The sequence below is a fragment of the Westerdykella ornata genome (assembly GCF_010094085.1).
Source record: "Westerdykella ornata strain CBS 379.55 unplaced genomic scaffold EI97scaffold_26, whole genome shotgun sequence".
In the NCBI taxonomy this organism is placed as follows: domain Eukaryota; kingdom Fungi; phylum Ascomycota; class Dothideomycetes; order Pleosporales; family Sporormiaceae; genus Westerdykella; species Westerdykella ornata.
The window spans coordinates 36,840-50,741 of record NW_022986876.1 but is presented as its reverse complement, the minus strand read 5'-3'; the positions used below and the strand labels follow the sequence as shown (position 1 = coordinate 50,741).

Below are 13,902 nucleotides of genomic sequence, written 5' to 3'. Positions count from 1 at the left end.
GAAGGAAGTAGTCGAGGAATTTACCGTTTATTCAATTTTTGTAATTCTACAGTTATTCCGTTACGGTCTGTCCAAGTCCAAGTACTTTGTTCACATTTGAGATTCGTCCGTATATCTGAGTTTGGAAGTCCAGTACCCTAGAGGCTGCAATGGATAGACTCCTGACCAATGAAATCGAGGAATGCAAAGTCTTCATCCATTTTTAAGACAAGATACACAGGGTGAATGATTAGGACATACATTGGCTGAAGGTGAAGGCCAGGCTTCACATTCACCTCGCCTGTATTACATAATACATCTTGGCGTGAAGCTCGAATTTCCGAATAGCTTCACCAGACCCTCCTCACAAGCTCACATTTTCCGCACCCGCCCTGCGATAGCAAAGCACTCATCCCGCCTGCCTTAACTCCCGAGATAAAAGTACGCATAGCTCACCGAAAACATGAGGTTAACCACCGACCTCATCGAACATTCCCTGTCCTTCATCAACTGTCTCACAGAACGTGAACTCGATCTACGAGGTGCGTCGAAAAGGACAGATACTACACTTGGAGCTTCATTAATATCAATTGTTTTACTGCACAGGCCACAAGATCTCTGCGATTGAAAATATGGGTGCCGCGCGCGTGAGTCCTCTCTCCAATTGCTCATGCGACGCCCTAGCACGATGGATGATGCTAATGTCGAGATGGATAACAGAACAACGATGCGATAGATCTGACTGACAATGACATTACCCATCTGGGCAACTTCCCGCTACACCTCCGCCTCCGGACACTCTTCCTTGCGCAAAACCGCATCGCGAATATACAGGCGAATCTGTCCGTGTCGATCCCGAATCTCACAACCCTGGTATTGACGAAGAATCGCTTGGCTGAGCTGAGCGATTTGGATCCTCTGGGTGGGTTCAAGAAGCTCGAGTACTTGTCGTTGCTGGGAAATCCGGTTGCAAGCAAAGAGGTGCGTGGATATATAACATGGGGGTGGCTGCGCGCGAAGTGCGAGCATGCCAGTTGTGTAATGAAGGTCCTGACATTGGAACAGAATTACAGATACTGGGTGATATGGCGCTGCCCATCTGTCCGCTTCCTCGACTTCACAAAGGTTCGCCAGTCTGAACGGCGGAAAGCCGATGAGCTCTTCGGCACCGCTGAAAACCCCACAGATCTTGCGACACAGGTAGGTTCTTCCCCCGCTACTGCTTATCCACCGCCACACTGCCAACACCCACACTCCCCTTCTCCTCTCACCAACTTTGAACAGATCATGGGCAAGAAGTCCAAAGGCTTCGTTATTCCCAGTTACGCCAACGGCGACGATCAACCTAAAGGGCGGATTTGGACGGAAGAAGAGAAGAGGAAGATGCGAGCTGCCATTGCGAAGGCTACTACCTTAGCGGAGGTGACGGCGTTGGAGAAGGAATTCGCGGCAGGAAGGATACCGAAGCATATTCTGGAGGGCCCGGATCCCATGGAGACCTGAGAGAGAGCAAGGGCCGAGAGATCATACCCTGGACGAGAGCGAAGACTAGCAGAAGTGCTTGCATGCATGCGTACGACATGCGCCGTGAGGATCGACATGTGGTGGGAAGCCACAGAGGAGTTTGCGGCTCCATTTCAGGACAGAGCTGGCGTTTCTACGGGGCAGGGCGGTGGGATATCCATTCGAGTCAGTCCATATGGGATCGATCATGTTGGAGTGCACCGGGTGGTTGGTCTATGTGGGGTTCTACATGTCTTCCAATATTTGTCCTGGTATCGTACACTAACGCCGGACCATGCCAAGTTCAGAACCCAAAAGAAGCCCTACCAAGGCCAGCCAGTTATTCGTACTGAAAACTCACGATCCATTTGAAGTGTGAGTGATCTCAGCCATGATTCAAGTCAAAATCACCATCGACCCCTTCTCCCACCACCTCCCCTTCCACCTTGACCACCATAACCGCCCTGTGGACCTCCATATCCACCACCCATACCTCCTCCAGCTCTTGCCTGCACCCTTGCTATGAAGCTGGGTAAGTCCATATTCACGAAGTCAGCGCCCTGAGCCTGCATCTGGTCAAGCTCGCTCTGCACCATTGGCGCAGGCACACCGGCCATCATGGCTAAGTTCTGTACCATCTCGGGCGGCATCTGTGGCATGCCGCCCATCCCTCCCGCCGCCGCAGCGGGCCCCGTCGGCGCGCCAGGCACGCCCACATTGGCACCAGCGCCAGCACCAGCACCCCCGTCGGCACTCGGGCCCGTAGGCCCAGGCATTCCCGGCATCCCAACCATGCCCGGTATCATCCCACCAAACATGGACTGAAGCTGGGCAGTCTCATTCGACATCGTCTCGCGCGCCTCCGCCATTATCTTCTGCTTCTCGCAATACCCTACCCAGGTAAATTCGTCGAAGCCGTAATTAAAGTAGTCGGATTGGTCCGCTCCGGGTAGACGCCAGGGCTTCGTGCTCTCCGCCAGGTCGGCATCGAGGTCGATGATTTGCGAAATGGGTTTCCCCACTGGAGGGTACACGGGGTCGGCATTGACGTCGATGGTGGAGGAGCGGACGGCGGGGTAGGCGGTGCCGGGTATGGAGGGGACGGTGGGGTGTGCTGCGGTTCCTGCAGTGGCTGTTTGGGTGCTTGTGGGTTTCGCGGAGGGAGGTTGTTGTTGAGAAGGTGCTTCGATCTTTATGGCTTTTGATTCTTGTTGTCTGAGATGGGCCAGTTAGATGGAGGTGTATATGAAGTGTGAGAAGAGGGGAGCTTACGGAGGCAGTTTGGGAGCTACTTGAGGCTTGTCAATGATGATTTCGAGATCCTGAAGTTTTGTCAGCTGTCAATTGTACTACGAGCATCATGCTATCAACGTACGGATTCACTCTCGCTTTCCTCCTCATCAGACTCCTCGCTTTCATGCATAGCTGCGTCCCCGTTCTCTCCATCCGATTCCTCTTCCTTCTTCTCCTGCTTTGCTGGCGCCACCGTCTCGGAAGGCCCATAGAGATCGTCATCTTCCTCCTCCATTGTTCCCGGCTCCTCGTCCTTCCAGAAGCTCGGCCGCTGCGATTTCTTATAGTCCCAAGGTATGAGCCGGTATCCTGCGGCTACGAGCGCGTTCTTGACAATACGGGCGCGTGTGATGACGTTGCGATGTTTGTTGTGCTCGACGTCGTGGTTAGGGTACTTGAAGACGTAGATGAGCTTCCCTCTCTTGAGGCCAAAGCGCAGCGCCCGCGTTTCGTGGTTCCTAGGCAATTAAAGGGGAAAGATTAGCCGACCGCCCTTGCGCTTAATCTAGCCCTAGCAAGCTCCATCTTGGCAGTGGCTTAATGCTCACTAGCCACTAAAACACCATTTCACACAGCTTCTGTGCCTGCACTATGGTTGTCTCGTCAAGGGAATAGTTTGCACCAAGAAACAAAACACACGACTCACACGTCAACCGGTTCAATTCGACACACCGCCGTGTCTACCCTCTCATTCCTGGCCAGCTTCTCCTTGATCATTTCGATCTCCAGCTCCCGTCGCGCCTCCACCGGATCGTAGCTTGGACTCGTCATTCTCAAAAGGCGACGTTGCACTGCATTCGCATACACTCGGGCTTCCACCCTGACGAAGCGCTTATCAGGACGTACCGGCTGGAGCTTGGGTACTATTGCAACATATAGGCCAACTGTGGAGCGGGTTCCCTGCAAGGGACGAAGACAGAAATAATGGCTTTCGGGCGCTCCAATTCCCTTTCCATCAACACTGGTTCCGGCGGATCCCTCTTGTAAGTATATATCTTACTTTGCTTCCGGCCGTCTCGGGGACCCAATTCCCCTCGAAACTTAGCTAGGCATCATCATGTCATCCTCCAGAACGCCTATCGAGTTTGCACTTGGGGCGGAGAGCCGTCCTCACTCCCGCCATGCAGGAACCGATGCTAACGCAAGGGCGCAGCGGAAATACTGCCACCAGTCAAGGCCAGAAGAGTGCAGGACTTTTCGGTTCCACCACCACATCATCTCAGCCCGCGACGACGGGAGGGCTCTTCGGCTCGACGTCGCAGCCCCAGTCAGGAGGATTATTCGGCACCGCTGCAACGACCTCACAAGCTCCTCAAACAGGCTCTCTTTTTGGGGCGAGTACACAAACAGGAACTTCTCAACCCCAATCTACGGGCGGTCTGTTTGGAAACTTGAGTAAGCCTGCTACATCGGGGACAACGGGCGGGAGCCTCTTCGGTGGTTTGACAGCTGCGTCATCTCAACCTCAGCAGAGCGGAGGGTTATTTGGAAGCGCAACGCAGACACAGGCAAAGCCGTCGTTATTGTAAGTTCATGGCAAGTCTCTGTGCGACGTGGCCGCTAATTGTTCCCTTCAGCGGTTCCACGACACAACAAACAACAACCACGCCTTCTTTGTTTGGCGCCACAACTACCCAGCCCACGACCACCCCCTCGCTCTTCGGGGCATCACAGCAGAATCAACCACAACAACAGCAGAGCTCCCTCTTCGGCGGCATGTCAACACAGAATGTAGGCACCCAGCCGGCACAAGGGGGAGGCGTACAGCTGGGTTGGGATTCCGTCAAGGGCACCACGCGCTTCCACGAACTGCACCCGGACCTCCAAAAAATCATCCAAGAGCTTGACAACAAAATACAATCACAGATGAGCGACGCGGGCCGTATTCGCGAGATCCTGCCGGGCCAGGGAGATCTCGTAGCCACCCTCTCCCCAGACGTCGCATACATTGAGCAGCTCCTCGCAACTGTCGAACTAGGCATCGACAACGACTCCAACGCTGTTTCCCGCCTGAAGGACCTCGTCGCGTCAGACGTCGAAGAGGCCACGCTCTGCTTCCGCGCCGCTACCAACCAGTCTCTCCCTTCTCAGTTCCACTATCGCAACGCGGGACCTTCCGCTTCCAGACCCAGCCCAGCGGCCCCAGCTGCAGACGAAAACGACCCTTCCAAGCCGGTCGACCTGGTCAGTTACTTCTCCAAACGTGCCGATAGCCTTGCAGCGACGCTCGAAGTCTATCAGCGGCAGATGCGCGAGATTGAAACACATCTCAGGACGATGGAGGCGGGCACAGTGGAGAAGGCGCAACAGTTGGTCGGGAGTAGGAGTGGGGTTAGGGATCAGAGGAGGGAGCTGGCAGAGGCCATGCGGGCGATCGAGGGCGCCATTATTGAACTGGCCGGAAGGGTCGGGAAGACGAGGGACGCGGTTGTGCAGAGGACGTTGGGGAGTGTCGGGGGTGGTGGGTTGTGAGCGTTGGAAGGGGAAAAAAGACAAGAGTTGAGCGCTTGAGTAGGCGATTGAATGGGATGGATTGATGGACGAGAAGTAGCACATGGCGCATATTGTATGTGTACAATTGGTAGATACCCTGAACGCAAAGTCATAATTCGCACTTTCTCGGAAGCCCTTCCCCTTCCGCGTTGAGTCCACGGATCATGCGCCGTGCCAAACAGGTATCGAATATGGAGTAGTCCTTGCTATTCAATTATGTCGAGGTGGACTCAACGTATGGTTGCGGAGGAAAAGCGGCCCTCGCACCATGACACGAGTATGATAATCGCATCTCTACTGTGAGTTAGACTCAGCCCTCCGGTTTCAGAGTGCTGATAGGGGCGGAAGTCAATCCAATTCCAGTGTCAGCGTGAGAACTAGTACAAGCAGATGGAGGTAATTGGGGGCGGCGCACAATCTCACTGCGAGGTCGCGGCTTTGTTTGTTGGAGGGGTGGCAGATGTGGAGTTTTGACATTCAATTGTATCATTAGAGATGTGAAAATATCTTGTCTACTAGTGCCCTTTTCCGGTTGATAGATAGGTCAGATTGGTCCGATAGGTGTAAATGGGCGTGTAGAAAACGAGAGTAGTCCAAGGTGTTTAGACCTTCAGTATCTACCAGGGGAATGGAAAGGGGCACACCCTTGACGCCGACATCCGAGGCTCCTATAAATGATATCTCAGTTTAACATGGCCTAAGGAACCAGAGTTCAGATCAAGCAGAAAACATATACGGTCTATGTACTGAGATACGGTAGTCTTTCCATCTCAAGGTAGGTAATGTATGTGGTAATAACTAGAAGTATCCGCGCTTGTTATTTCCGGTTTAGTGCTTCTTGGCAAACAGCTTCTATCAAACAAACATCTTCATGATCAACTCCTCCAGCACGCGTGGACCTCCCTCGAGCGACATCAGGGGCCCCACTGCCTCCGTGAGTTCTTTTGAACACTGGCCTTACTTCCATTGATGTATGAGAACGGCACTGTCGGCAACACGTCCAAAGGCCGAGGACGTGCCGCCGCAACAATTGCAAAAGCCAATAGTTATACTCGATTGCGATGATGACGACCGCCCCAGACAGCCGACGTACGAAGGTACAGAAGCTGTGTACGCTCTATACCCATGGCGAAAACCAATTCGATGACGAAGTTGTGATCAATGAGGAGAAATTCCCCGAGCTTAATCTGGTACCTGGGACCCTGGTTCAGATATTTGGACTGAAGCAGGGCCCAGCAGTTCGTGACTTCCAGTCCACCGGCACGACACATTCAAAAGATGACACGCAAGTCAGACCTGATATCTCTGGGTCGAGGAGCGAATTGAGGAGGGCACGAAGCGATTCTGTGAAAGTAACCTATGATGAGAGCGGAGCGGTGCTTTCGGGAGGCCGAGAGGTCGATCCCGACAAGACTTACATATTCAGAGTGAGGCCCATGTCAACTGAATGGAAAAACAAACATCCCAATCTGCAGGTACGTACAGAGTACTTGGAATATTGACCGCTTTATCTGATTTGCAGTCTAGATATCAATTGCTGAAAAGGTAGCCAAAATCTTTGGTTTCCGTAATCGCCAACAGGTCGTCCTAACAGAGGTATTGCCATGCAATTCCCATGCATAAGTGCTGCACTCTAACAACTCACAGGCAGACGAGGAACGGGTAGCCGCGTCCCATGTCGAGATCACATTTCGTGATGAATATCTTGCAAGGGCAGACATGTGGCGCATGGCCATCTCCGAGCTCAGTAATCGTACAGTGTATCGTGGGCAGAGACTGCTCTTCATCGGAACCATCAAAGCTACCGTCAAGAACATATACATCAATGGGAAGTCCACACATTCTGGATATTTCTCATCGATGACTAAGCCCATCTTCCGCAGTGAGTCAGCGCGATATGTGCTCTTCATCCAAATGTCCAAAGAGATGTGGGACTTTGATGCGGAAGGGGCTGGCGAGATCATGTTCAATAAAGTTGTCCATGGTTTCTTGCCGGACCTCTTCAAGAGGTGGATGAAGATCAATGCGAGGCACCTGGTAACAATCATACTCTTCACACGAATGTCATATGATGGGAGCACATTGTTATATGAATCATCGGAAATGGGAGATCCGACGGAATCATACAAGCCGTCTCAACCGTTTAGGGACTATTATCGCGTAGTCGTCAGCGACATGGCCAGTGGCGATTGGATCAGAATCCTGTATCAACTCAAAAAGGAGTTCAGAGCCTTTCTCCGAGATGTCTCATTGGTACCAAAACATGCCAAAGTCACATCCAGCACTCAGAAGATCAACACATCGGCTGACTCACGGGATGTAATGGTTGCTGGAAAACCGTGTCCTGCAGCTGAAGGCAATATGCTAGAGGCGATCAACCTTGCTTCCGCGCAGTTTGCAAAAGACTACATCGATCGGGACCTAGTGCGCACGGGAATATCCGCTGTCGTCATAACTGCTGGAACAGGCGTGTTTGAGGTTGACTATAACATGCTAAAGTTAACTACAGACACCTTGATAGGCTCCGGCATTGGCATTGATCTGGTGTGTTTGTCGCCCATGCCACTACATTCAGTGCCTCTCTTCAAATATCGAACTCCTCGAACTGTTGCCGACTTAGCAGCGAGCGGTAGCAAGGATCCGAAACGATCGAACATAAATGACACTGCTAGTGGGACAGATGAGAAATCACACCGTCAGTTCCAGCATAACCTTGACTCGGTGCTGCGGCAGCCATCGCTTGTCTCAAAACCTTCGCTTTCCGCTTTGAAACCGCCTCCAGTGGCCGATACAGAGCAGCAGGAGGAAGAAGACTGGAAGTATGCGATGCCGCATTGGCTTGATATCTCATTCTGGTCTGGACCTTCGGATGAGATCGTGGAGTTGGTTCATTCCCGGCCCGGGAGACCTATTGGGCAAAATTCGAAGAACAAGAAGAAGGGCAGTACCTTTGCTTTGAGATGCCGCATGTACGAGCTCCAGATGATGGGGGTGATGGAGAATGAGCTTCATGGAATCTCTATCCCGTACATGGACGAAGATCCTATCTATCCCTATCAACTGAAGGAGTATTACGAAAGTCCTCCGCCCAAAAAGCTGGACAGCAACGAGGTGAAGAAAGGGAGTATGACAGCTTCCACCCCAACACATGACAAGGGTTTTAATGAAAGTCGGGATCAGCGAAAGAAGGTTTATCAGGAATGGATGGAAAAGTACGACGGTCAGGCATTTTCCACCATCTCCGACGTCGTTGCGTTGGCGCCCCCTCCTCGCCTGGATTCGCCAGAGAAGAAGAGGTCAATTGCGTACTTGCCCGACGAGAGGTTTCTTTCAAGTTCTTACCGCAGCTTTGCGTCTTCACTCGGCAAGACTGCCCGACCAAGGTTCGAGGCCGGGGGACACTTGCACTCGTTGATGCGCGAACGATCACGTGGATTAGAACATGGTCTTTCGGGAAGTCCTAATATGCCAAAAGAACCTGAAGGTCCCACTGTGCGCGCCGACGTTGTCTATCGACAGACACATGCACCTCCATCGCGAGTGGGCACCCTGCTCCACCACCGAGATCAGTCCATACCTTCGACTCCAGACGAGTCTCCCCCGGCTAGCAGAGGAGATTCCCCCCCGAGAAGCAGCGGACTGCCTCCATTACCGATTGCTCCAGCACCCAAGGCCAAACCGGCCGCAAGCAACCGTCCTGGCGGTTGGTTCCTCAGGCAGATCAGCTTTGGCGGGAGAGGCGCAACCTCCGCGAAATCAACGGCTAGCATAGCTCCGATCGATTTCACAATGGGAAAGCCGGAACCGATTAAAGCCCGTGCTGATAACAGCCAAAAGGACGCGATTGCTGCCAAACTGGCCAGCACCCGCACCACGGAAGCTGAGACTCCCTCACAGCCAATCGCGATACGATCAGCTAGTCGTGCTGGAAATACATCATCTGATCCACCAGCCACGGAAGACAATACAGGCTCGGTGGAGACTGTGAAAGGCCACCGGCAACCGCGGACCTCTACATCTTCTCGTGTGGGATCGGTTACCAAGGACCCAGGTTCAACTTTCCTACTGGCTGGCTCTCGAGCTTTGGCGGAGACAGTGGGCCCAAAACTCGAACTCGCACCAAGTGGAAGAACCAAAGACGCTCCTCGCACTTTGTCACCGACGAATGCAATCGCACCGTGGGCTGTTCTGGTTAACCCATGCAATCCCCGCAAGAATTCGCCAAGTGTCGCCAGTCAGTTCCGCCGATGGCAGCACGTTTTCCCAAAGCGCTTGAAGACATCATCCGTGAAGTGGAAGTCATTGTGCTCGCCCGCGGCAGTACCGTTGACCAACGAGTATTTTCCTACTGCTGAGCAGTTAGCTACGGAATATAACGAAAGCCCATACAAGATCGCGCAAAACGACGACGATGATCTTCCCGATTCTGTGAAGTCTAGAGAGACTCTGGTCCGCGAACTCATCGCATTTCGACTGTCTCATGGATTCCAGATTATCGTTGGACCGACAGTGGCTGAAGTCACAGGGATTCGTGAGGAAGATATCTCCAATATTCTAGACTCCGACTACATGACAAAAGATGGCGATACCGTCTTTATGTCATTGGGGAACACTATCCATCAACTGGTCTGTGTAGCTGGCGGGGAGGTGGAAGTAAAACGGTTCACTAGGAAACCCACCACCGCCCTGGAATCTTCGGCCGGTATAGATACGCCTTTCCCCTACAGGCCCTTTATCCGAACAGCATTAGAGGACCATTATCAGCGTCGTGACGTCGTATTGCGGCCGCCGCGCAAAGAATATAACTGGAACTTCATTGACACATTTCTGGCAGGGTATGATAACGAATTCTCAGATATACTACGATTCTGGAGAGCACGATTCGTGCTGATACCCGTGGAAATACCTCCCATGCATCGGCGTACGTTGGCGTCTCTCTCCGAGGACTCCGAAGAAGAGATCCGCCTGGAAGGCATAAGAAAGCTTACACAGTTATGGCAAAGATATCGCTATATCCCTCCAGAGGAGCGTCACTTCCAGGCGACTTCCACGAAGAAACAAAGAGACCCTAACCCGTTGGCAATCCTGTATCATACCAGAGACCCATCCGCTATTGTAGCGGCTGCGCAGGACAGTTCCATTTTGAATGACCTGGATAATGAATTTCAGACCGCTATATTCTCGGAGACGGACAAGTACCATACGTCGAACATCGATCTCAAGCGTCTGGCCGAGGATCTGCAGGGTGAGAACGGGATCCCGATGCTAGACAGACGCTGGCACTGGCGGTTGCATTACAACTGCTTTCTTGGTTTCGACTTGACAAGCTGGCTACTATCCAACTTCAGGGACATAGAAACTCGTGACGAAGCCGTTGATCTAGGGAATCAGCTGATGCAAAAGGGGCTCTTTCAACACGTGCAGAAGCGCCACCAGTTCAGAGACGGCAATTTCTTCTTCCAGATTGCGCCCGAGTATAGAACGCCTCGACCGGATACCCGTTCGGGATGGTTCAGCATGAAAAAGCCAGAACGCTCCGTCCCGTCTACTCCTCTATCAGAGGGTCCGCGCTCCTCGCCTCTGGGAAACCGAAGTGTCAAATCGCGCCCTGGCACAACTGACTCCTCCAGCACATCCGACGCCATCACTGAAGGGGAGAGGACACCGACACGAACGGACACAGCGAAGCGCAAGGTATCACTGTCGCGGGTCATGCGGTACGATGTGGATGCCCGAAAACGCTCGTACCGCCCGGAAATCATCTCTTTGCACTACGATCGACTGCATAATCCGGATAACTGCTATCACATCAGGATCGACTGGATGAATGTCACGGCAAAGCTCATCGAGGATGCTATCGTAACGTGGGCCACAAGCGTAGAGAAGTACGGCCTCAAGCTTGTTGAAGTCCCCATTGCAGAGGCGTCAAACATCACCGATCATCATCCCTTCCGCTCCCCATATCACATCAAGCTCGCCCTTCAACCGCCTCAGAATGTTTCGGAACGGAATTGGGATCCGTCGCACTTGTCACCTCAACCGAAGGTTGACAGATTCGCACTGCACAAAGCACTTCTGCGCAAGCTCAACTATGTCCTTGACATGGAAGCTGCCTCTGCGTTTCCCCCAGACGTCGACGTGACCTACTCTTGGGGGAAACCGGACTACAAATACACGCAGTTTATCCACCGCACGGGTACTCTACTGGCGCAGATCACGGACGAAGGCGACTTTCTTTTACTGGCAAATCGTCTCGCACACAACCGCGCAAAGGACAACGGCGCAAAGTTTCGCCACGTTACGGATCCGTACGAGCACAAACGCCCTACGGCAGCCTCCACCACGAATCCCTCCACGCCTGCCATCGACAAAGTGAGCATCAAGAGCCCCTTCGCAAGTCCTCTTGCACGCCCCGTCCAAGACCCCGCTGTTCTTCAGACGATCCTGCAAGAGCGCTCCTCGTCAGCGGCTATCACGGCCAGTCTCAATTCGCTCGGCGTGACTCAAACGCCAGAGCAAATCAAAGACGAAACCGAAGCGTTTTGCGCAGATCCCGTGCGTCTGAGGCAGTTCTACGAGGTCGCACTTCAGCAGCAAAATCGGACTCCCGGACCAAGCCCGCATCTTGGGCCTGTGTCGGATGCGAGCATCCCGAGTCTGGGTCTGCCGCCTGCGATTAACATTCGAGAAGCGAATCCCGCGGCGGGGTCAGGATGGGCGCTTATGGGAGGAGGAGGGTTGATTGCTACGCCGAGGATTGAGACGGCGAGGGATTTGGTGATGGCGAGGAGGCAGGGGAGTGAGGAGGGGAGGAATGTTGGGGCCAGGAGGGGAGCTGGAGATGGAGTGGGGACGAAGGGGAGGAGGGATTCTCAGGGGAGTAGCGAGACGTTCATGTCGTAGTGCGGTAGGGTGTGTGAGGGGGTGGAGGGGTAAAAGGCGTGGGAGAAATTTGCGTCGAGTGCTTTCTTGAGAGCGTAGTTACTCGGTAGATCTAGATGATGATCTATCTCCCTTTCACATTCTGTACCATCATGTTTCAAAGCGATGCCGAAATACAATTGCACTCCACTGGTTCACCCTCATTCCTTGATTCTCTCCCCGCGGAACCGGAGCCGCATAGATCACCGATAACCTTCAACCCGTTGACGCCAACCCGGCGATCAGTGGAGCACGCGACGCTCGCTACCAATGAGCCGCATTGCGCATCCCCTGTTTATTGTAAACGCGGGATGGAGATCTAGGTCGAGTAGGGCGCAGGATGACGGAATATGGGGAATTGCAAGTGTGTTGGGATCACGATTGCGATTTGGGATTGCCCATTAGTTGATAGTTGGGATTTAGATGGGATTTTCGTGTGTGACGCACATGTCACAGTAGGATAATTACTGTGATATAACTGTATGTGGATCTATTCCAGATGTACAACATGTAAGATTTACATGTTTAGGTGTAGTCCCTGGTGTATGTATGTTATGATAGGCCTCAGACATTCAATATGGTAATAGCATAGAACGCATATCCCAAGCTTTAACTGTAGATGATTGATCATTAGGGGAGCGTGAGTAAGCTAGCGAGCGCGTGAATTCTTAAGACTACCTAAAATAAGGTTTCAGTTCGGGGAGAGGTTGACGTTCGAACGCCTCGAGCTCGCATGTGGCGCCGGCTATTGATAGAGCGCGGAAATAAGAGGATATACATAGTAGGGAGTACATAGTATTCAAACATGTCTGTTAGGATGGTAAGACGTATATCCTGTGTTGCTTATGGTTTGTGCAGGCAGTGTTGTGACTGCAGAGGTGCAGATATGGCTAGGAAGAATTCTTGCTTGGTTATATGATAGATCACTGGCGACTTGCAGACGGAGTCAGCAAGTGTAGCATTCGCTTGGAAAAAGGACTTGGTGTGCTCCGTACTTTGTATGGACATGGATACGGCCGTTGCCCAGGCTCAGGGAGAGTAGACAGATGAACACACATGGCGTGTGCAGCTGCAGGTCGACGTTTGGAGCAGCCAGACCGTTTGCCAGCAATATAACGTCCTTGGTAACGGGGTAGATCATCCGAAGTACTGTGTTATAGTTGCAGGCACATTTATACAGACCAAGAGAGCATGTAGTATTATTGGAGTATCCAATACGACGGTGAGAATGTCGGGAGGAAGAAGGAATTCAGGATAAAACGGACATTATGACGCCGGAGAACCAGGAACAGCAACGACCTGGTGCATCGCAGCACAGGGGAGGGCAACGCATTCTGGGGTACATAGACGAGGGCGATTGTCGGGATACTGGGGAAGGGGGCCAGGAGGTGTCTGGGGGGATGCGGAGAGCGGTATCGGAAGAGAGGCATTGCTCTTATCTTCTGAGACGAACCCTGTCTCCCGTGAAGCTACAGATACATAGAAAGTATATGGAAACAGAAGGGAGTGGGTAATCGCAGAGCATGAAAAAATGCAGTGAACAGTACTTATTCTGTACTGTAGACTGCATGTTGGCGAGACCTGAGAGCCATTTTGTCAGCCGCGGTCGATTGGCTGGTCGTCAGTACAAGGCTGGGATCTGATGGGGCATGACAAGGGTGGGAATGCAAACCCCGGACCGTTGACGTTGTGGTTGTGGTGGAGAGAGGCCGG

At 52.6% G+C, this 13,902-nt stretch overlaps 4 protein-coding genes across 4 annotated transcripts; 3 read left to right on the top strand and 1 right to left on the bottom strand.

The window, feature by feature from the left end:
• Positions 1-442: 442 nt before the first annotated feature.
• On the top strand, positions 443-1,872 carry EI97DRAFT_480432 (U2 small nuclear ribonucleoprotein A; the record flags this gene model as incomplete). The annotated part of the gene is made up of 5 exons (XM_033802024.1): positions 443-521; positions 586-626; positions 700-960; positions 1,045-1,179; positions 1,264-1,872. The coding sequence occupies 5 exons, from the start codon at positions 443-445 to the stop codon at positions 1,480-1,482; spliced, it is 735 nt and encodes a 244-aa protein (XP_033651048.1). The 3' UTR covers positions 1,483-1,872.
• Positions 1,690-3,230, bottom strand: EI97DRAFT_403970 (Fip1-domain-containing protein). The gene is made up of 3 exons (XM_033796521.1): positions 2,858-3,230; positions 2,755-2,804; positions 1,690-2,697 (listed from the first exon to the last, which is right to left on the bottom strand). The coding sequence occupies exons 1-3, from the start codon at positions 3,008-3,010 to the stop codon at positions 1,890-1,892; spliced, it is 1,011 nt and encodes a 336-aa protein (XP_033651047.1). The 5' UTR covers positions 3,011-3,230; the 3' UTR covers positions 1,690-1,889.
• Positions 3,231-3,762: 532 nt separating this feature from the next.
• EI97DRAFT_480414 (uncharacterized protein) lies at positions 3,763-5,247 on the top strand (the record flags this gene model as incomplete). Its single annotated transcript, XM_033802023.1, has 2 exons — positions 3,763-4,300; positions 4,353-5,247. Exons 1-2 carry the CDS (start codon positions 3,897-3,899, stop codon positions 5,245-5,247), a joined length of 1,299 nt encoding a protein of 432 aa, XP_033651046.1. The 5' UTR covers positions 3,763-3,896.
• Positions 5,248-6,164: 917 nt separating this feature from the next.
• On the top strand, positions 6,165-12,317 carry EI97DRAFT_424044 (uncharacterized protein). The gene is made up of 3 exons (XM_033797131.1): positions 6,165-6,743; positions 6,796-6,864; positions 6,916-12,317. Exons 1-3 carry the CDS (start codon positions 6,330-6,332, stop codon positions 12,169-12,171), a joined length of 5,739 nt encoding a protein of 1,912 aa, XP_033651045.1. The 5' UTR covers positions 6,165-6,329; the 3' UTR covers positions 12,172-12,317.
• Positions 12,318-13,902: the final 1,585 nt, after the last annotated feature.